The sequence below is a fragment of the Scyliorhinus canicula genome, chromosome 12, assembly GCF_902713615.1.
Source record: "Scyliorhinus canicula chromosome 12, sScyCan1.1, whole genome shotgun sequence".
NCBI lineage: Eukaryota > Metazoa > Chordata > Chondrichthyes > Carcharhiniformes > Scyliorhinidae > Scyliorhinus > Scyliorhinus canicula.
In genome coordinates this window covers 158,652,287-158,674,708 of record NC_052157.1, presented here as the reverse complement: position 1 = coordinate 158,674,708, position 22,422 = coordinate 158,652,287, and the positions used below count along the sequence as shown (strand labels likewise).

Here is a 22,422-nt window from a genome sequence, read left to right as displayed (position 1 = left end):
GGGGGAAGCAGCGAGGGGATTGGGGGAGGGGCGGTGAGTGGGTCGGGGGGGAAGCAGCGAGGGGATTGGGGGAGGGGCGGTGAGTGGGTCTGGGGGGGGAGCAGTGAGGGGATTGGGGAGGGGCGGTGAGTGGGTCTGGGGGGAAGCAGTGAGGGGATTGGGGGAGGGGTGGTGAGTGGGTCTGGGGGGGAGCGAGGGGATTGGGGGAGGGGTGGTGAGTGGGTCTGGGGGGGAGCGAGGGGATTGGGGGAGGGGCGGTGAGTGGGTCTGGGGGGGAGCAGTGAGGGGATTGGGGGAGGGGCGGTGAGTGGGTCTGGGGGGGAGCAGTGAGGGGATTGGGGGAGGGGCGGTGAGTGGGTCTGGGGGGGGAGCAGCGAGGGGATTGGGGGAGGGGCGGTGAGTGGGTCGGGGGGGAGCAGCGAGGGGATTGGGGGAGGGGCGGTGAGTGGGTCGGGGGGGGAGCAGTGAGGGGATTGGGGGAGGGGCGGTGAGTGGGTCGGGGGGGAAGCAGTGAGGGGATTGGGGGAGGGGCGGTGAGTGGGTCTGGGGGGGGAAGCAGCGAGGGGATTGGGGGGGGTGCGGTGAGTGGGTCGGGGGGGAAGCAGCGAGGGGATTGGGGAGGGGCGGTGAGTGGGTCGGGGGGGAGCAGTGAGGGGATTGGGGGGGGCGGTGAGTGGGTCGGGGGGGAGCAGTGAGGGGATTGGGGGAGGGGCGGTGAGTGTGTCGGGGGGGGAAGCAGCGAGGGGATTGGGGGAGGGGCGGTGAGTGGGTCGGGGGGGAAGCAGTGAGGGGATTGGGGGAGGGGCGGTGAGTGGGTCTGGGGAAGCAGCGAGGGGATTGGGGGAGGGGCGGTGAGTGGGTCGGGGGGAAGCAGCGAGGGGATTGGGGGAGGGGCGGTGAGTGTGTCGGGGGGGAAGCAGTGAGGGGATTGGGGGAGGGGCGGTGAGTGGGTTGTGGGGGAAGCAGTGAGGGGTTTGGGGGAGGGGCGGTGAGTGGGTCTGGGGGAAACAGCGAGGGGATTGGGGAGGGGTGGTGAGTGGGTCGGGGGGGGGAAGCAGTGAGGGGACTGGGGGAGGGACGGTGAGTGGGTCGGGGGGGGGGGAACAGCGAGGGGATTGGGGGAGGGGCGGTGAGTGGGCCGGGGGGAAGCAGCGAGGGGATTGGGGGAGGGACGGTGAGTGGGTCGGGGGGGGAAGCAGCGAGGGGATTGGGGGAGGGGCGGTGAGTGGGTCGGGGGGGAAGCAGCGAGGGGATTGGGGGAGGGGCGGTGAGTGGGTCGGGGGGGGAAGCAGCGAGGGGATTGGGGGAGGGGCGGTGAGTGGGTCGGGGGGAAGCAGCGAGGGGATTGGGGGAGGGGCGGTGAGTGGGTCGGGGGGGGAAGCAGCGAGGGGATTGGGGGAGGGGCGTTGAGTGGGTCGGGGGGAAACAGCGAGGGGATTGGGGGAGGGGTGGTGAGTGGGTCGGGGGGGGAAGCAGTGAGGGGACTGGGGGAGGGACGGTGAGTGGGTCGGGGGGAAGCAGCGAGGGGATTGGGGGAGGGGTGGTGAGTGGGTCGGGGGGGGGAAGCAGCGAGGGGATTGGGGGAGGGGCGGTGAGTGGGTCGGGGGGGAGCAGCGAGGGGATTGGTGAGGGGTGGTGAGTGGGTCTGGGGGAAGCAGCATGCGGATTGGGGAGGGGCGGTGAGTGGGTCTGGGGGAAGCAGCATGTGGATTGGGGGAGGGGCGGTGAGTGGGGCGGGGGGATGCAGCGAGGGGGAGATGTAGAAATAGTAAGTATGCAGTAAGAGCAGTAAATAGAGGATTTTTAGGTCAGTTAGCTTCAAGACAATCAATACATATTTGATCTAAGTATTGATGTTTGATTTTCGTAGGAGGAACAGGGGAGGTGTTGTAAAATAGAGGTTCCAATTCTAAAGGGGATGCAAGATCAAAAGCACCTGGGTGTATACCTGCATGAATCATTGAAGGTGGCAGGACACGATCAATGTGCAGCTAATACAGCATTAGCATCCGACGATTTATGGATAGGGGCATTGAGTAAAGGCAAGGAAGTTATGTTAAATTTGTATTGAACACAGGTTCAATCTGACCTGGAGCACTGTGTCCAGTTCTACGCATTACACCTTTTAGGAAAGATGTGAAGGCTTTAGTGAAAATACAGAAAAGAATCATGAGAATCGTTTGAGGGATGAGGAACTTCAATTAAGTAGATAGATTGGGGAGGTTAAGACTGTTTTTTCCTTGGAGAAGAGAAGAGTGAGGAGGTGTTCAAAATCGCAAGTCTGAACAGGTTTTCTCGGGAAAAACTAATCCCATTGGTGGAATGATCAAGAACAAGTGGGCATGGATTTAAGGTAATCGGCAAAAGTAGTAATGTCGATCTAAGGAAAAATGTTTTCATGTGACGCATGATTGGAACGCGCTACCTGAGATTGTGGTGGAGGCAGGTTCGAATCAGGCCTCATTCTGTGTTACAGGTCAGGAACGTAATTCATCCTTATTACATCCTTTCTTATGGGAAAGTGGTTTCCATTTGGCACATTTCCATTTCACACGCCATGTTTTAGGAAACACATGAGGAGTATTAAACAAACGATAACTGAATTGTATTTATGTTGCATGTAATTGGGATAAAATACTGAGTTACACAGTGAATTAAAGCCCTCTCCTTACAACTCTGAGATCAGGGGCTCTGTGGCTCAGCTGTTGAATACACTGCCCACTGGGTGACTGTTGTACTAAGCAGGCAGGCTCCAGGTTGCTGGACTGTGCTGTTAGTTTTTCTCATGGTGGGGTGGGGTAGGGAGCTAGTGTGTGATTAGAACTCTGCTGTTTGGTTTGCTAATCTTGGGTTAAGGAGAGAAATCTCACTCAAGATTCCTCGGCTAAACCACTGACTGATGCTGGAAAATGTGATTTCAATAAATAAGGACTTCCATTTATAAAGTGTTTTTCATGATGCCTTACAGCCAATGAAATATTTTTGGGAATGTAGTCACCTACATTGTGTTCCAATGTAGGAAATTTGATAATCCTCATTGCTCTGTAACACGAAGAACAGGCATTGGGACGAGGTACAGGAGAGTGGCTGGTATCAGTGGAACTGATCTCTTCAATGATGGAGGTAGTGGAGAGAACTGTCTAGGTCTAACCTTTGACCAACAAAGCTCCACTCTCCTCGATATCTATAAGGTCATAATATTTCAGATCTGTCCCAAACTGTTACCTAGTGGATATTTGATGAGATCTTTCCTAACTTGGAACAAGTCAAGCTTGAGACAAGGAACCTAAACAAAAACAGATGAGGAGCCATCTAGCTCACCTCCCACCACCCTGGTAGTTATATGGTACAGCGATAATGGGGTTGTTGACCAATCATAACGATCAGTCTCTGTCAATTAGCCTACAATAACCCCAGACATGAGGTGAGGAAAACCCTCAGTGATAAAGTGGTTTGAGGACTATAGATGCAAAGTAACCTGTTCCTCACAAGCTTGCTACGCTAGCAATGTGATATCCCTAATTACTCATACACTGTATCTCTAAATGAACCACTGAATATATAAAAACCAAGGGGCCAGCTCATCAATGCTGCTGCGGTCGTGGAAGAGTCTAAGCTCACCTGTCCGCTCTATTGGGGTGGTTGAGTTGAGATGAGTGACCCCTCAGAAGGGGGACCTTTGAAGAAGGAATGAGCGTAAATGACAGTCACATACCTTCACTTGTTTCAGGTACATTTGACCGCAGTGTGACACTACTGGAAGTGTGTGGCAGTTGGCCAGAGAGCTTTGGACTGCGTCATATGTCTTCTATCGATAATACAGACGAAGGTTTGCGTGAACGTCTGGCAGACGCCATGTCTGAATCACCTAGTAGGGACATCGTAGGTTCTGGAACAGGTAAGGAGCAAGTCACATTAATGCACAGCCCTCAAAACTAGTCATTGCGATGAGGCTGAGATAGTAACCTGGGAAGCGCCTTGCCCTCTTCACCACCTCACATGAACAGCAAAATACTAGCACCATTGACCGGTTTAGGCAATAATCATACACATGTTTATTACTATTTGAAAATAGCAGATTAATTTCCACCATCTTTTTTTAATTTTCAAGGCATTGTGGGCACCAGGGCTTAACCTTAACTCAAGGCTTATACAGTCTGTGAGTGTTTGCCGGCACTATGGGACAGGACAGGTGTAAAATAATCTGCAAAGTGAGTTTTATAGAGAGTCAGGTGGATTACACCCAAAGAATTTGACATGAATGCAGAGACTGTTAGCATCTCTGCTGCCAGTTCATGGTGGAAAAGTCTCATTTATATGAATGCTGTAGATTTCAAACGGGCCCATGATCTGATACAGTCCATAACATGAGGATTGCAACTTCCAACTCACCCACGTTACAATACGAGCACTCTGGGCTGATCCAATTTGAATAAATGCAACGCAAACACTCGGCTATGTGACCTGATTCGTGATGTTGCCACCCCCTGCCCTGTTCACTTTACCCTTTGACCATTCAGAGTGTATTCAAACACCAGGAGACTACCAGGCCCAGAATCAATGGACAATAAGACAATTATTGGATTGGGAGATTTCTACCAATCAGAGCTCATTGCTATTACCAGCTGCCTTGCTCTAGATTGGATTACCTTTTTTTGAGTAAACCGTCCAGAAATTTCTTCCTGTGCAAACCAGTTACCCAAAGCCTTGACACCCCCCCCCCCAAAGCCTTGACACCCCCCCCCCAAAGCCTTGACACCCCCCCCCCCCAAAGCCTTGACACCCCCCCCCCCCCCCCCCCCCCCCCCCCCCCCCCCCCAAAGCCTTGACCCCCTCCCCTTGTCTTCATCCAGAACCTCTGCCTGGGTTTGAACTTGTCAAATCTGACAACCATTTGCAGCTAACTGGGAAATCTTAACATTCTGCCTCACCTACCAAAGCAACCCAACAGCCTCATTACTTTTTTGACAAAGAGAGATCCAAACTCGAAACGTTAGCTCCGTTCTCTCTCCACAGATGCTGTCAGGCCTACTGAGATTGTCCAGTATTTTCTGTTTTTGTTTAGCCTCATTACTCCTTTGGTATTCCTCTTAATAAGGTGAGCTGGTTACTGAGTCAGTGACGTTTTGGTCCGTTAACTCACTGGTAATTATATATTGGGATGCGAGGGTGGGCTGGAATGAGGATGGGAATGTGTGTGGACAGAGGCTGCACGGACTCTGATGCTGTTTACTACTCTCATGGAGAAGGTACTTAGGCCAGTAGATTGCTGATAAATAATGCCTCATGAAAAACACTCAAGAATGTGCTGACAGGCTTCCAGTCTGACATCCATTAAACCATTTTCAGTGTCAGAACTGCAGAAATGCTGGGAGATAGGCCAGGGCAGCCTCGCTGTATCTTATCGTGTGATCCTCTATCTCTGAAAACACGATACAATATCCCCTCCCCCACAAACAGCATTGTCAATGTGCAACCACCTTATTTGGTATATTTAGAAAAGAAAACCAGAGTTCTACAGATGGCCAGGGGTTCGATCTGGTGCTGCAGGGAATTAGGTCCATACACTGGCTTATGAATATTAGGGGTAGGAGTAGGCCATTTGACCATCTAGTCTGCTCTGCCATTCAATAAGATCATGGCTGACCTCATAGAATCATAGAATTTACAGTGCAGAAGGGGGCCATTCGGCCCATCAAGTCTGCACTGGCCCTTGGAAAGAGCACCCTACTTAAGCCCACGCCTCCACCCTATCCCTATAACTCAGTAACCCCACCTAACCTTTGTATGACATTTTAGGGGCAATTTAGCATGGCCAATCCACCTAACCTGCACATCTTTGGGCTGTGGGAGGAAACCCAATTACATCATGCCCTATTCCAATGACATCACCCCACCCCAATGATGTCAAGCCCCACCCCTAATGATGTCAATGGTTACCTGACCCCACCCACCCTCAGCTCACACAATGCAAGACGCAGAAACCCAAATTACTGCTTCATTGCTGTAGTGCTCTTTAACCTATGACAACAACACGTCTTGACTGTAATTGATAAATTGAAATCCAAGCCTACCTGTTATCAGAATGCCGGTAGAAATGGTAAATATTTGACCTGTGTGTTTTGAGGCGAGCAACCATGAACTGGCTGATGAGCAACGGCTTGGAGAAATCAGCCAATGATGTGACAGCTGTCCAGCACAGACCAATGCAGGATAGAATGAGCTAGAAAAAGTCCAGTGTAGGAGCAAATGCTCCAATGAAGTGGAGTGTCCAGTCCAAGTCTAAAATCAATGGCTTTGCTGCAACTGCCTGGCAGGATTCTGTTCCTTGTTCAGAAGAGACTTTCTGAAGGTCAGTATTCACAGTGATTGTGGGTCCATCCATCCAACAGGCAGTAAATTCCATGACAAAAATACACCCCCACTCTATCAACATACAAAGAGACTGTGCACATTCAAACCCAAATTATTTCCAAGAATTCAAATCTTGCGAAACAAACCTTCCAGTTGAAATGTCTGAATGGACTGAGCTGCCTATTATTGACTCTCAAACCGGGACCACACCAGCTGAATGTCATCTGGTGAGTGCTGACGTAATGGAGCACCAAGCAGAAACAAAACCATGGGAATCCCCTCCAACTGCAAACGTGAGGATGCCAACTGGAATTGCATTTCGACTCCCAAGAGGGTAGATTGTTTGTCGGGGAAGAAACAGGGATGGAGCCGATACTGAGATTTCCTGTCGCCTGCCTGGTTGTAGAATCTGACAGAATTCTCAGACAAGCCCCAAAAAGTGAAAATTCCCCCTGCTTTTCAATCTGTGATCTCTCTGGGCGAAAGCCAGCAGATGAAATCCCTCAACTGCAAGAAACAGAGAACCAATTTGAAAATCGGAAGCCTCAACAATTCCAGTATGAATTCAAAGCAATACAATCACTGGTCAAAGATCGAACGGCCAACAGTAAACGTGCTGGATAAGGAATGGCATTTCCTGGTCAGTTTCAAAATCTGGGTCCTCCAGCAACTCTCAGGGTAACTAAACTGCCTCTAGGACCTGGGGTAGTTAACCCCCAGCAGGTGGAACTGCAGATTGACTCCTCGGAGAAATCATCACACCTTGACCCAAAACTGCAAACTCTTTATTAAAGTGTCACGGTAGAATGCCCTATTAAATCTTTCCTTGCAGAATCCCAAATAGGAGAATTCATGGAATTGGATCACAGCATGGATGGCACTATTGCTATGCAGACAGTAGCAACTGGAGCTCAGTTGAATTAAGAGGAACTGAATTCCAAGTTATTATTCCAAAGCGCAATAGGTTGCAACCCAGCCCTATAACTCTCAGCCCTTGCCTCTGGTCGTGTCTCCCTGTTGCCCCCTGAAAACCATGATGCTGCATCTACCTGGCTCTTGTACCACCCGACTGCTCACACCTTTTTCTCAGGTGGCCGAGCCTTGACAACCGTGTATGCTGCTGGCTGGCTGCTCCTGGCTATCTGTCCTGGCCTCTGCTCCTTCATCCTTGCCGCCTGGTGCAGTTGCTGCCCAGCCTTCTCAGCCTTGGCCTCTGGATCTGAACGGGTCGCCCCACTAACAGCTGCTCCCCAAAAACTACAAAGCCAGCACTTGCCTGGCCTTCGCAATTCCTGACTGCTCACCTCTCAGCTCTTGCTTGGATAGCCGCACCTCAAGCCTCAACAACTGTGTGTGCTCTTGGCTGGCTGCCAGGCTACTGCTTGCCCACCTGCCCTCTTCAGCCCTAGTTCAGTCACCCCGATACTCCCCTCGATGGTCGTTGACCAGCACCTCCTCCTGCCTTACTGAAGGCTTCACAGGCTCGCACCCCAAAGTTAGGTCGGCAACCTTACTTTTGCCTCAGGCTGCCCACCAGGCTGAATGTCAGAAAGCTAGCTGCTGCTTCACTCAATGAAAGTTCAGAAATCTCTCATCAATTCAGGAAAACTGCCCAAAGTCTCCACCACCTCTCAACGTCTGGCAAACTGTTTTCCTGCTCTAAAGGGGAATCCGTGCATCAGAACCTGCCATTGTTCTTCTATATTACCTGCTGATCAGCTCAAGAAATTTAAATAGGCCTATCGGCAAATTGAAAGCTACCAAACCACAGAGGAAGATATGGGGACAGATGGCTAAAAGGTTGCTCAAAGAGTTGGGCTTCAAGGATCATCTGAAAGGAGGTGAGAAAGGTAGAGATACGGAGATGTTTAGAGTGGGAATTCCAGAACGTAGGACCGAGGCAGCTGAAGGCATGACAAAGAGTGGTGGAGTGGTTGAAATCACAGATGCACAAGAGGCCAGAATTGGAGGAATGCAGATACCTCAGAGGGTTGTCGGACCAGAAGGTAACAGGAAAGCGGGGAGCAGTTTGCTGGCGTCCATGTTCGGATATTTCAAATGGAACGGGTAAGCTGGAAACTGAGACAGTGGCACATAAATAATGGGAACTGAGCACTTTGACAGCAGAGTGTTTAACTCATTTAGGGACGATGCCTTGTTCCATCGCTTTCCCTTAACAACAGGCTCTTTCATATTTCAGAGGGATGCAAGTCTTAGTCTGGACCGTGCAGCTTAGAACAGAAAGGTCACAAGGCTGTAATGCAGTTAGCATTGACTGCCCCCTCTTGTAGTCCGTCTATTAGCCTGTAATTTGATTTGTAGCTATTCATTGGGAGTCCCTGCAGCAGTGTGGTATGGGCTGCCATATAATTGGTACTGTCTCTATTTTTACATCATTAGATTAGCCCCTGATGCCTGGCCACTTGTTGTCTGCACTGGGCCTACCATTTATATGCCTTTAATGTAACATAAAATTCATTACTGACCACAGAGAGCAATCACACCTCCCCCTTCCCCCGAGCTGAGCTTTGTGCAGGACGTTTTTAACCCTTTGTGGAGCCACGTAATTAGGATGATATCTTCAGTGTGTGTGTATCAAGAGGATTAAAACACAAGATCATTTCTGGGGTGAGGTTTACCATGTCGTGATCCCATGATAGGTTTTCACGCAATGGGGATGTGAAACAAATAGCTGTGAGCAGAGGTTACCACACCACATTCGTGGCCAATGTGATTTTTTAGTCGACTGGATGAATCCATCATATGGCCACAAATTGGGCACTGTGACCTCTGCCCTCAAATGTCCTCCTATCAGATGAAGCCTTGTAATCAGCAGAATTGCACTATAAATGTCATCGTCAAGAACAAATACTTTAAACCTCATTCTAGATCCCTCTGTGTGCCATTTGCTAAAGCATCTGTTAATCCAACAAGTACAAAAAGGAAGGTAGCACATTGAGTGTGATGTTAAAATTAGGTTTTAAACTTTTCATCCTCGCATTTAAATATTTCATTGACTTCACCCTCCTCTATCTCTGCAACCTTCTAGAACTTTCCAAAATCTCTACACTTCTCCAATTCTGGCCTCATAGATTATAGAGATAAAGAGCTGAATTTTACGTGCCCCCGGCGGGCATGTGTTTTTACACCAAAACTAACAGCCAAATCCATCTCAATTTGTGAGTAGCACCACTCTGCAACCACAAGGGATGCGTAGACAATGGATCTTTCTGTGCCATCTTCCCAATGATGCGAGAGGATTGCTCCCCTCCCATAAGGAGAGGCATCGCATGTCAATATTAGCTCCTTTTTAGAATCGTGGTGCGCCAGTATATTCGACGACAGCAGTGGCCGTGTTACTTTCACAAAGGCTTCAACCTGCGGTGCCTGCCACGGCCACCTCTGGTATTTCTTTAGTAGCAGATGCAATGGGGCAGTAGTGTGACCAGATTCGGGATGAATTTCCCATCATAATTTATCAATCCCAGAAAGGATTTCAGGCTCTGTCATGTTTTGCGGGGAAGGCGTCTCCTCGATGGCCTTGACTTTATCCTCCACAAGATGTATGCTTTATCCACCCGGTACCCTTGGTAAGTTACCTCCTCTGCCTGAAATACGCATTTCTCTTTTTGAGATGTACGCATGTGTTGGAAAACTGCCTCAAGACCTCCTCCAAGTTTTCTAGATGCTCTTGTTCAGTAGCCCCAGTAATTAATATGTCATTGAGATATACTGCCACCGTGGGTAGTCCTTGGAAAATGTTCTCCATGACTTTCTGGAAGATGGCAAATACCGACGAGCCACCAAAGGGCAGGCATGTATATTCGTGCAGGCCCTTATGGGTTTTAATAAGGACATATTTACGAGGTGGTTCATCCAGTTCGAGTTGGAGATGTGTGTGGCTCATGTCCAGTTTTGTGAAGATTTGGCCACCTGCCAATTTGGCACACAAATCTTGGCACATGGCATGGGATACCAGTCAAGTCTTGAGACCTTGTTGACACTAAATTGTTGGCCCACTGAAGGATAGGCAAGGGAATCTATGTGTGGAGCCAGAGGAAATGGGCGAGGTGCTAAATGAATACTTTGCATCAGTATTCACCAAAGAGAAAGAATTGGTGGATGTTGAGTCTGGAGAAGGGTGTGTAGGTAGCCTGGGTCTCATTGAGATCTAAAAAGACGAGGTGTTGGGCGTCTTGAAAAATATTAAGGTAGATAAGTCCCCAGGGCCTGCTGGGATCTAACCCAGAATACTGAAGGAGGCTAGAGAGGAAATTGCTGAGGCCTTGACAGAAATCTTTGGATCCTTACAGTCTTCAGGTGATGTCCCGGAGGACTGGAGAATAGCCAGTTGTTCCTTTGTTTAAGAAGGGTAGCAAGGATAATCCAGGGAACTACAGGCCGGTGAGCCTTACGTCAGTGGTAGGGAAATTACTGGAGAGAATTCTTCGAGACACGATCTACTCCCATTTGGAAGCAAATGGACATATTAATGAGAGGCAGCATGGTTTTGTGAAGGGGAGGTCATGTCTCACTAACTTGATAGAGTTTTTCGAAGAGGTCACAAAGATGATTGATGCAGGTAGGGCAGTGAATGTTGTGTAGATGGACTTCAGTAAGGCCTTTGACAAGGTCCACATGGTAGACTGTACAAAAGGTGAGGTCACACGGGATCAGGGGTGAGCTGGCAAGGTGGATACAGAACTGGCTAGGTCATAGAAGGCAGAGAGTAGCAATGGAAGGGTGCTTTCCTAATTGGAGGGCTGTGACTAGTGGTGTTCCGCAGGGATCAGGGCTGGGACCTTTGCTGTTCGTAGTATATATAAATGATTTGGAGGCAAATGTAATGGTCTGATTAGTAAGTTTGCAGACGACACAAAGGTTGGTGGAATTGCTGATAACGATGAGGATTGTCAGAGGATACAGCAGGATTTAGATCGTTTGGAGACTTGGGCGGAGAGATGGCAGATGGAGTTTAATCCGGACAAATGTGAGGTAATGCATTTTGGAAGGTCTAATGCAGGTAGGGAATATACAGTGAATGGTAGAACCCTCAAGAGTATTGACAGTCAGAGAGATCGAGGTTACAGATCCACAGGTCACTGAAAGGGGCAACACAGGTGGAGAAGGTAGTCAAGAAGGCATACGGCATGCTTGCCTTCATTGGCCGGGGCATTGAGTATAAGAATTGGCAAGTCATGTTGCAGCTGTATAGAACCTTAGTTAGGCCACACTTGGGGTACAGTGTTCAATTCTGGTCGCCACACTACCAGAAGGATGTGGTGGCTTTAGAGAGGGTGCAGAAGAGATTTACCAGGATGTTGCCTGGTATGGAGGGCATTAGCTATGAGGAGAGGTTGAATAAACTCGGTTTGTTCTCACTGGAACGACGGAGGTTGAGGGGCGACCTGATAGAGGTCTACAAAATTATGAGGACATAGACAAGAGTGGATAGTCAGAGGCTTTTCCCCAGGGTAGAGGGGTCAATTACTAGGGGGCATAGGTTTAAGGTGCGAGGGGCAAGGTTTAGAGGAGATGCACGAGGCAAGTTTTTTACACAGAGGGTAGTGGGTGCCTGGAACTCGCTGCCGGAGGAGGTGGTGGAAGCAGGGACAATAGTGACATTTAAGGGGCATCTTGACAAATACATGAATAGGATGGGAATAGAGGGATACGGGCCCAGGAAGTGTAGAAGATTGTAGTTTAGACGGACAGCACGGTCGGCATTGGCTTGGAGGGCCGAAGGGCCTGTTCCTGTGCTGTACTTTTCTTTGTTCTTTGTTCTTTCTTTGTTCTTTGTTCTAAGTTTATAATCCCCACAAAGGCAGACTGACTCGTTGGGTTTGAGGACTGAAACTATGGGTGCGACCCACTCCGTGAACTGCGCTGACCGTATTATTCTGAGGTTTTCCAACAGCTCAGTCTCAGATTCCATCTTCTCAAGCAAGGGGTATGAAACTGGCCGTGCTCTGAAGTATTTCATCATGGCGTCGGTGTCAACATAGATTTTGGTCCTTGTCCCTTTAATTTTACCGAGACAATTTGGAAGACCTCAGGATATTTACTAATTACCTCATATCATCCACCAATCCCCAATTAAATATTTCCAGCCAGTCCAGTCGGATCCCCTCGAGCTCATTTCTGCCCATGAGGCTTAGTCCTGACTCTCGCACGATGAGTGGGGGTCGGGCCAACTGGTGTCATGATGGTTCCCATAATTTTTAAAGGTTCTTCCATATATGTGACTGATCTGGCTTTGGTAACCCTTAGGCTTCAGGGCAGAATAGAAGGTGATAGAGGTCTGTTCCCCAATAATGGAGACGGCAGCTCCCCTATCTACCTCCAGTACTAAGGAATGACCATTGATGAGCATCCTTATCGTTAGAGCGACCTTAGTGGTGACGATGCAGTTCAGCTACATTGTTTCCCCTCTGAGGACTGGTATACCTGTAAGCCTGAGGTGGCTTTAACCTCTTGCCTGGGTGATACACGTATTGCCGTTTGCGGCAGCCTTGCCTGGGTCATATCCTCCTGCAGCACTTCCAACGGTCCAGCGGCTGACATTTGTATTCATCTGGAAAGGCTTCCCTGGTAAATCTGGGGTTATCCTGCTGTGTCTTAGAGCGCCAGGGCATCCCTACGAAATGTTTGGTCGATAATGGTGTTGTTTGTGGGTGCCTTCACCAGAAATTTGGACTTCTCTCTGAGAGGACCCTCCCCCGAACCAGAGGACGCTACTGTCCGGCATCCCTTGAAGTACTTGAGCCCTTTTTTCAGCATTCTGCGGGGATAAGGCTACTTCAGTGGCCATTTTCAGGTCCAAGTTGGGCTCCGCCAGCAATTTATTTTGGGGTTGTGACATTTTTAATCTCACCTATCACGTGGCATCTTGGTCAGGGTTGGACCAAATTAGCAGTACTCTGCCCATTTCAAAAATCTACAAAAGTATTCTGCATTGAGCTCCCCCAGGATCTCCCAGCCATATTAAAACAGTAATGTTGGAGGATTATTGACGGTTTTGGGTCGTAATGGTTCCACACCAGATCCATAAGCTCGTCGAAAGTTTTAGTGTCAGGGGCCGCTGGGTAAGTTAGACTTTTTATGGTGCAAGACATCGGGACATCACATACAGTCGGGAGGATTAACCTCTGCTTCTCATCCCCTTCAATGCCAATGATGCAAAAGAAATAGCTCATGTGTTCAGCATCCTGGGCCCAGTCTTCATTGTTTATGTCGTACGGTTCGAGTTTGCCAAAGAAGGGCATTTCCGTTTTTTTTTAAAAAGCTGTTTCCTGTGCTGTAAAGGCGGCTTGGAATTCCATGCCTGATCCTCGTCGCCAATATAATAATTTCATCGGAGGCCAGGCGAAATGAAATAACGATTTATTCTTGAACAGAAATAAAGCTGCAGCCGTGCCATTCACAAGTTAACGTCCCTGCCCGGGGCTATCAGGAATGTCGGTTCAGGTCTGGGACACAGAGTTTAAAGTCCCCCTCGCAAGTCCCTATTGGGCGAGCCTACTCAATATGGGAACTTGTACTCCACAAAGCCCATGAAATATTGGGTCGATAATGGCGGTGCATGTGGGTGCCTTCACCAGAAACGCAGACTTCTCTCTGAGAGGACCCTCCCCCAACCAGAGGACACTACTGTCTGGCATCCCTTGAAGTACTTGAACCCAAAGAAGATCAATCAACGATCCCCGTAGGAGCTATAACACTGCTGAATAACCGAAGATCATCACCAGAAGTGAGAATATTCCACCCAACCCCACTGCTAAATGAGAAATTCTGGGGCTGCAGTCCTGCAAGTCCAAACAAAATAACAGTGAATTCAGAGCAGTGCTTGACTGTGACGCTGGTGTAAGAGAGTGACTGTGACGCTGGTGTAAGAGAGTGACTGTGACGCTGGTGTAAGAGAGTGACTGTGACGCTGGTGTAAGAGAGTGGCTGTGACGCTGGTGTAAGAGAGTGACTGTGACGCTGGTGTAAGAGAGTGACTGTGACGCTGGTGTAAGAGAGTGACTGTGACGCTGGTGTAAGAGAGTGACTGTGACGCTGGTGTAAGAGTGACTGTGACGCTGGTGTAAGAGAGTGACTGTGACGCTGGTGTAAGAGAGTGACTGTGACGCTGGTGTAAGAGAGTGACTGTGACGCTGGTGTAAGAGAGTGACTGTGACGCTGGTGTAAGAGAGTGACTGTGACGCTGGTGTAAGAGAGTGACTGTGACGCTGGTGTAAGAGAGTGACTGTGACGCTGGTGTAAGAGAGTGACTGTGACGCTGGTGTAAGAGAGTGACTGTCACGCTGGTGTAAGAGAGTGACTGTGACGCTGGTGTAAGAGAGTGACTGTGACGCTGGTGTAAGAGAGTGACTGTGACGCTGGTGTAAGAGAGTGACTGTGACGCTGGTGTAAGAGAGTGACTGACGCTGATGTGCTGATTAATCCATCGTATACAGCCAATTAAAAAAAACACAACCTCTCCTGCTTTGCTGTTGCATCTTACCCATCCCAGCAAACTCCCGTATCATGCCCTAGTGTCTGGTTTAGACAGTACCAAGTTTACTCGGTGAATGTTCATCTGCAGAAACTGCTGACTTATCACAGGCTGCTGAGGCTATAGCAACACTACTTTAATCACACACACTAATTTTAGTAGAAAAGGCCTCACACACATATAATTCAGCTAAATATATTTCATGTGTGTGTATTTAATTTTTAAAAATCCAACACCGATCAGTAACCAAAGACAATCAAAACCACCGTCACAGATTCTGCTTTTCTTCCCACCATTTTATCAACAAATATACAAAAGGTTAAAATTCTTATTTACGCAGGGTGTGTTTGTGAGTATTCAAATCAGACGATCTGTGATGGTGGTTATTACTAATTTTCTCATTTACTAATCAGAAATTGAATTAGCCACATCTGGATTCCCAATTAGCCACATGTGGCTAGTGGCTGAAGTATGGGACAACAGTACACTGAGTGTATGCTGCCTGATCCCGTCTCCCTGCTCCATGGGGAAAGCAGCTTCCTTCCTCTGGGGCTCGCTGCAGGAGAGGCCGCTGTCAGTTCTCCAACATGCTGCCTTTTCACTCCAGACTGTTTCTCCATCGCCAGCCCTTCAAATGTACAGGCACGGTTGCCATGGGTTACAGACTGCACCATTCCATGCCGTTGTAGTGATAACTTGATTAGTCCTGAGGGCAGGCAATGTAGCCCTGGGCCAGAGAGAGTTCTTCGGACAGGAACTCTTTATGTCAAAATGAGAGTCTTTAATGGAATTAGAATGAGATTTATGGAAACATTATGTAGCACTTATCATAGTTATTAATACATTACAACATAGTGTATAATATGTATAATGTTTGGAATGATATTGTGTCAAATGAAAGGTAAAAGTGTTGAGCCTATAATAACATGCACAGACCTTCCAGGAGCTCATTGGGGAGCCATTCAGCATGTGTGATCCTGAACAGTGATATTCAACCATGGAAAGTATCACAGTTGACTTCTTTCTTTTCTGATCTGAAATCAAGAGGCATTTTACAAGAGGAGTCAGCCACCACCTTATAATTGGGAGTGAGTAACCTCACTCGGCTAGTAAGAAGTCTTACAACACCAGGCTAAAGTCCACCAGGTTTTGTTTCAACCTGTTGGACTTTAACCTGGTGCTGTAAGACTTCTTACTGTACTCACCCCAGTCCAACGCTGGCATCTCCACATCATGGTTCACTAGGCTAGGCGCACTGAGTCGGGCCCAAACTCTGGCTAGAGGCATTTCTGGAGGTTTGATCATGTGACAAGTGGCCAAATGAAATCTCATCACAGAACAATTAACCATGTGACGTCTGACCAGGTACTTCTGCCCCGACATATGACCATGAAACAGCAACTGCAAATGTTGCTGCATTTACTTTATAAAGGATATATCCACTCACTATAGTGAAATATATTTGCTCCTGGTTTCACACCAACAGATGTTGTGCAAGATGTTCCAAGAGGCCATCTGTGAACAGGGAAATCAAGACAGGGAAAGAAGGGAAACCGAGCAGGGCAGGGGGAAACCAGGGGAGGCACAGTGGCGCCGTGGTTAGCACTGCTGCCTCACGCCGCCGAGGACCCGGGTTCGATCCCGGCCCGGGTCACTGTCCGTGTGAGTTTGCACATTCTCCCCTGTCTGTGTGGGTCTCACAGATGTGCAGGGTAGGGTGGATTGGCTGCGCTAAATTGCTCCTTAATTGGAAAATAAATTGTGTAATTTAAATTTATTTAAAAACAGGGAAGAGGGGAACCGATAGAGGAAAGAGAGGAAATTGAAGGGGAAAGCTGCAAACCAATGGAGAGAAGGTGGAAGGGGAAACTGAGGAGGAGGAAAGGAAAACCAAAGGTGCGGAAGTGGGAAACTGAGGAAGGTGGTACAAAGGAAACCGGAGGCTGAAAATGGGTAAAGCAAGGGTGAGGAAGAGGGAAAAGTGAGGGTTGAACTGGAAGCCCGAGTCAGAGGCCATCTGTACTTCGACTTCACACGTCAACAGTGGTGATCACACACCCTTTGCATGATAGGGTGGTCAGAATCAGGCACAGTAATTGAGATGGGATCTGACTCTTCACAAGTATTGACTGTTCTTAGGAAGACCTTGTATATACTGAGACAGTCCTGGGGATCACCTTGAGAATCACAGAATCTCTACAGTGCAGAAGGAGGCCATTTGGCCAGTTGAGTCTGCACCGGCCCTTGGAAAGAGCACCCAACTTAAGCCCATGCCTCCACCCTATCCCTGTAATCCTACCTAATCTATTGGCCACTAAGGAGCAATTTAGCGTGGCCAATCCACCTAACCTGTGCATCTTTGGGCTGTCCAGCAGCAGGTGGTGATGGTGGGGAAGATCACTAAGCATTGAGGAGTCCAGGCCATGAATAGGGTGGAAATCTGGAGTATAGGCCGTGAATATTCTATATTAATAGTTTGTAACTTGAAGTTAATCTTTCTCTGGAGGGTTGGTATCGCTTTGTTGCCAGTGGAATAAATTAACCTCGGCTTTTAACTTCTGTGCAGTCCGTGTGCTTGAATCTTACGGCACAGCTTGATGTCAGGAGTGGGGTTCCACAGTACAGGCATCAGGTCACAGCGGACAAAATGGAAAAGCGTCTGGATGGGATCAAAGAGCTGAAATTGGTCCTGTCAGCAAGGGCGGCTGAAGTGACTGCAGCCCTACTGAAGCAATGAGCAGGAAAGGGCTTCCAGTGTGCCCTCAATCAAACAGCAGCATTCCCCCCCAAACCCACTGCAGAATCTGTGCAGGGAGTCGTGTCAAAGTATGACTGGTGTGTTTATGAGAGAGATTCAAATCCAATCCAGAGGGGGAGAGCCAAATACAACTTCATCTTCACCATCCATCTCAAAAGATAATATCAGATAATTTCAACTGGTCGATGAGGGCATTGGTAAATTTCACATCTACTGGAAGACTAAACATCCACCAACCCAAAATTGCCGAATGAAAGAGTCCAAACAGGTATATAAACTGTTGAGATGGTGGAAGAGGATCAGGGAGGAGGGTGGAGTTCCCTATCAGCTGCTTCATGATAACAGGAGAGAAATGAAGCAACTCCCCTGAAGTGGGACAGCGAGCATTGGAGAAGATGGCTGCACTGCCAAGAAAGATGGTGTTACTGGCCATTGCAGGCTGCCAATAACGGCAGAACTGTAGGTGGTGGACTTTGTCAAAAAACAGGAAAACATTTTGACACTGGTGGTCACATCCAGCATATTGAAGCTGAAGGTGAAGGGCAACCGCAGATGACCATTCCCCGAGTGGAGTTGTTTGATGCCAAAAGTCTGGTGGATGATGTTGGGACAAACAGCCCATTCAGTGCACAGCAGAACCTGAAGCGCCAGCCAACAATGACCTGAGTGAAGAGCAGTTGGATAGCGACAGGGAACCCTGGAATATGTATGTCAAGCATTCCAGAAGTGCATCCAGTGTAAGGCTAGGTCTTGTTAGTGACAGTGTGGGAGGAGCCTAGGGCTGCTTGAAGCCTCTGAGGGTGGCTAAAGAGCCAGGAAGGGAATTAGAGACCATAGTCAGACAGATTATCAGCATCCCTGAGTCTGAACGTCCTCTGAAAGGAGTTAGGAGAGAAGCACTGAAGCCAGGAGCTGAAGCAGCCATTCAAAACTGGTGAATCACTGTGTTGAGGAGCCGAGGCCATGAAAAAGGCAGGGATCTGGAGCATAGGCCGTGAATATTCTCTGTAATTCCTTAAAGTTAAGCTTTCCATGAAGGGTTTTTGTTGCTTTGATGCCAGTGGAATGAACAAACCTTGTTTTATTAACTGGGTGCTGTCAATGTGCTTAAATCTCATGTTACAGTGAGGTTAGGTGAAAGTAGTGATATAAATGTAAGTTTGTACAACACTCCTGTGCTCACTGACCTATATCAACAACAACTTGATTTTAAAATGTAGCTCTGTTTTCAGATCCCTCACCTCTCCCTATCTCTGTACACTTGCCAGCCCCACAGCCCTCCAAGATGCTGCACTCCTCTAATTCTGGCCTTTTGAGCATTCCTAATTTTGCTATTCCAGCATTAGTGGTGGTGCCTTCAGCTGCCACGGTCTAGTGTTCCCTCTGTAAGGTTCTCTGCCTTTCTCTCCTCCTTTATGACACTCCTTAAAATCTACCTTCTTTTGTCCACGTTTTTGGTCATCTGCCGTAATATTTCTTTATACGGATCAGTGTCAAATTTTGTTTTTAATGTTCCCGTGACATTTTATTATGTTAAAGGCACTAAATAAGAACAAGTTGTTGTTGATTTTCACTTTGTGAGTAATAGAAAAAAATCTAATTTTACCTTCTCCCTGTCAGCACAGTCTCACACCCAGCCTTTCTCATACGTACCGAGAACTGAGGTCGGTCACAGACTGTGTACATTAGGCAAATCCCCCCAACCTGAGGTTCCACGGTTTTGGGAATACTGAAGAGATCTTCCTTCTGTTCCTGTCTCCTTATGATTTTTCTCTCTTCCCCTTTGTCTGAGTTCTAGAACATTCGATCACCATGTTTTGAGCAGTGAGTTTTTTTGGGACCGATTGGCATGAGTTCTGTGCAGCTCCAGCTGTCAGAGCCTGGAATGAAATCTGCTATTTCCATTCCGCACTTTTAAAGTGTTGCTGCAGGGGAGGATGAATTAAAGCAGGGAATTCTACTTATTCTGAACAAAAGCAAAATACTGCAGATGTTGGAAATCTGAAATAGAAACAGAAAATGTTGGAAATACTTAACAGGCCTGGCAGCATCTGTGTAGAGGAAAACAAGAGCTAATGTTTCAGGGTTGTGACTTATCATCAGAACATTGCTTCTATTTCTGTGCATTTAGCCTTCATTTGTGGTGGAATATTGATCAGGGAATACAATCCTGGCAAGAGGCTGATAGGGACAATACGCACAGTCAGAACGAACAGCTTCTTCCCACTAGACTCCTCAATGACTCCCCCTCGGACTGATCTGTTCCCTGTAAGAACACTATTCACAACGCCCTATGTTGCTCTTGCTCATGTATTTGCTTTGTTTGGGCCCTTGTTCCACACTGTAACCAATCACTGTTTGTCGATGTACCATTTGTCAATGTACTCTGTCGATTATTCTTTTTGTTTACTATGTACGGACTGTGTATGTTCCCTCGGCCGCAGAAAAATACTTTTCACTGTACATGGGCTGATTTAGCTCAGTGGGCTAGACAGCTGGTTTGTGATGCAGAACAAGGCCAGCAGCGCGGGTTCAATTCCCGTAACAGCTTACCCAAACAGGCGTCGGAATGTGGCGACTAGGGGCTTTTCATAGTAACTTCATACTTGTGACAATAAAAAAGGTTATTAAAAAAGGTTATGTGACAATAAATCAAATCAATCTTGGGAGCCATGACCCAATCCAGACAGATGGAAAATCACTTACAGGTGGTCTGGACATCTTGTGCAGTGAGAAAGCGAAATGAGCATTAACTAATGCAACACACCTCTGTACCACCGCAAATAACAGGTTAGAGTTCTTAATGTGTGCGCCATCCTACACCATCCCCCTCCCTCAAATATTTGTCAATTCCACCCCAAAACAGCACAGTGGAATGAGGGAGTTCCAGTTGTTTCCCTTTGTCCAAGGTGGCCAGCTGTGTTCTGTTGCTCTGTTTCGGTCCCAACAGCGTTGCCAATACTGTGGGTATTTCTATTTATCTCGGTGAACCACAAGCCTTCCCTTATATCGATCAAATTACCACACAACCAGTTAGTTAGTTCAAAAGTTGGTTTATTTACATACGCAAGAGTTATCTCAACATGTAAACACAATATCTACTACGAGTTAAACTACACCTATCAGCTACAATAACCTATACTTAACTTCAGGGCGACCGGCACTGTGCAAATGGATAAGGCCTTTATCTGGATTTCACTTGGCTGGTTCGTAAAAAGTGGCTCTGTCTCTGCTGGGCTCATCCGTCAGGTAGCGATCGTGGTCTTGAACTTAGCTGGCTGTTCCTGCTGCAATTGGGTTGGCACAGGCCGGATCCAAAAGAGGCAAACACATGGCTGTCTCCTCTTTTATCCCTCTGGGATTTTGCGCTCTTTGGGGAGGTCCTTAACCTTGGACCCAATAGTTCGACAGGGCTTTGATCACTCTCTTCGATTTCGGGTGCCTTGGTAGCTGGGCGGGTCCTTAGCGGTCATTAACCTTGGCAGTTGTGCGTTCTGAGTGAGCAGAGTGGCGCCAATCAGTCTGTTGTTGTACCGGTTGCTTGATTAGAGTTCTATTGTCCTGGGAAAATGGGCCATTAAAATGCAAACGAGCAGGGGTTTCGATCAGGTCAGGTTACCTGTGTTTTAGATACGCATAGGCTGTGTATCTGTCTGACTCCTGGGTTGGCCATAATTCCCATGGTCCTTTGCAAGTGGCCATCTTAGATGGGTTCTCACCTGAGCCAGCCCTCAGGGAGGTCTAGTGAATGAATGCAAAAGGTGTTCACCTTCTAGGGGTAGCACTGATGGTAGCCAATATTAACAACCACTTGCATTTATATAGCACCTTTGATTTGATAAAACATCCAATCCCTCTTCACAGGATCCTTATCAGTCAAAATTGACACTGAACCATTTAGAGATCACAGAATTTTAGATCATAGAATTTACAGTGCAGAAGGAGGCCATTCGGCCCATCGAGTCTGCACCGGCTCTTGGAAAGAGCACCCTACCCAAGGTCAACACCTCCACCCTATCCCCATAACCCAGTAACCCCACCCAACACTAAGGGCAATTTTGGACACTAAGGGCAATTTATCATGGCCAATCCACCTAACCTGCACATCTTTGGACTGTGGGAGGAAAGCGGAGCACCCGGAGGAAACCCACGCACACACGGGGAGGATGTGCAGACTCCGCACAGACAGTGACCCAAGCCGGAATCGAACCTGGGACCCTGGAGCTGTGGAGCCATTGTGCTGTCCACAATGCTACCGTGCTGCCCCTAGACAGGTGACCAAATGCTTGGTCAAAGAGGGTAGGGTTTTAGTAGTATCTTATAGAAGAGAAGAGACTCAGAAAGGTTCAGAAAGGGAACTGCAAAGCTCAGGCCCAAACAACTGAAGGCACAGCCAATGATAAAGAGGAGGATGTTCAATAGGCCAGAATTGGAGGAGTGTAGAAATCTCAGAGGGTTATCGGACCAGGACATTTTACCACATATGTACACACAAACCTGGTTTTGAATAAGGTTAGGTTGGCCATCAATGAGAAAAATAATTAAATTAAAGTAAAAACTTCAAAGGCAGAGAAAGAATATGGCATAGAGAACAATGAAGAAAACACATAAAAATGTTGAACAGTTATATGTTTACAATTTAAGAATTAATTACATCAATAGAATTATTACTGATTATTAAAAATCAGTCTTATTTCTATAGCACAATCTCATGATGTCCCAAAATAGCTTTGCAGCCAATGAAATATATTTGGAACGTTGTCACTGTTATAATGCAGGAAATATTAATGTAATATTAATTTGCTTCCTTGTC

The 22,422-nt window shown here is 47.8% G+C and overlaps 1 protein-coding gene across 3 annotated transcripts in view; it reads left to right on the top strand.

Annotated features, from left to right (window-relative positions):
* The window catches only part of bcas3 (BCAS3 microtubule associated cell migration factor), a 1,085,633-nt gene that overhangs the window by 1,027,555 nt on the left and 35,656 nt on the right, over positions 1-22,422 (top strand). For all 3 annotated transcript variants that reach the window (XM_038814687.1, XM_038814685.1, XM_038814686.1), the window contains one exon: positions 3,731-3,898. In XM_038814687.1, coding sequence (XP_038670615.1) covers positions 3,731-3,898 — 168 coding nt within the window. The remainder of the gene's footprint in view (positions 1-3,730; positions 3,899-22,422) is intronic.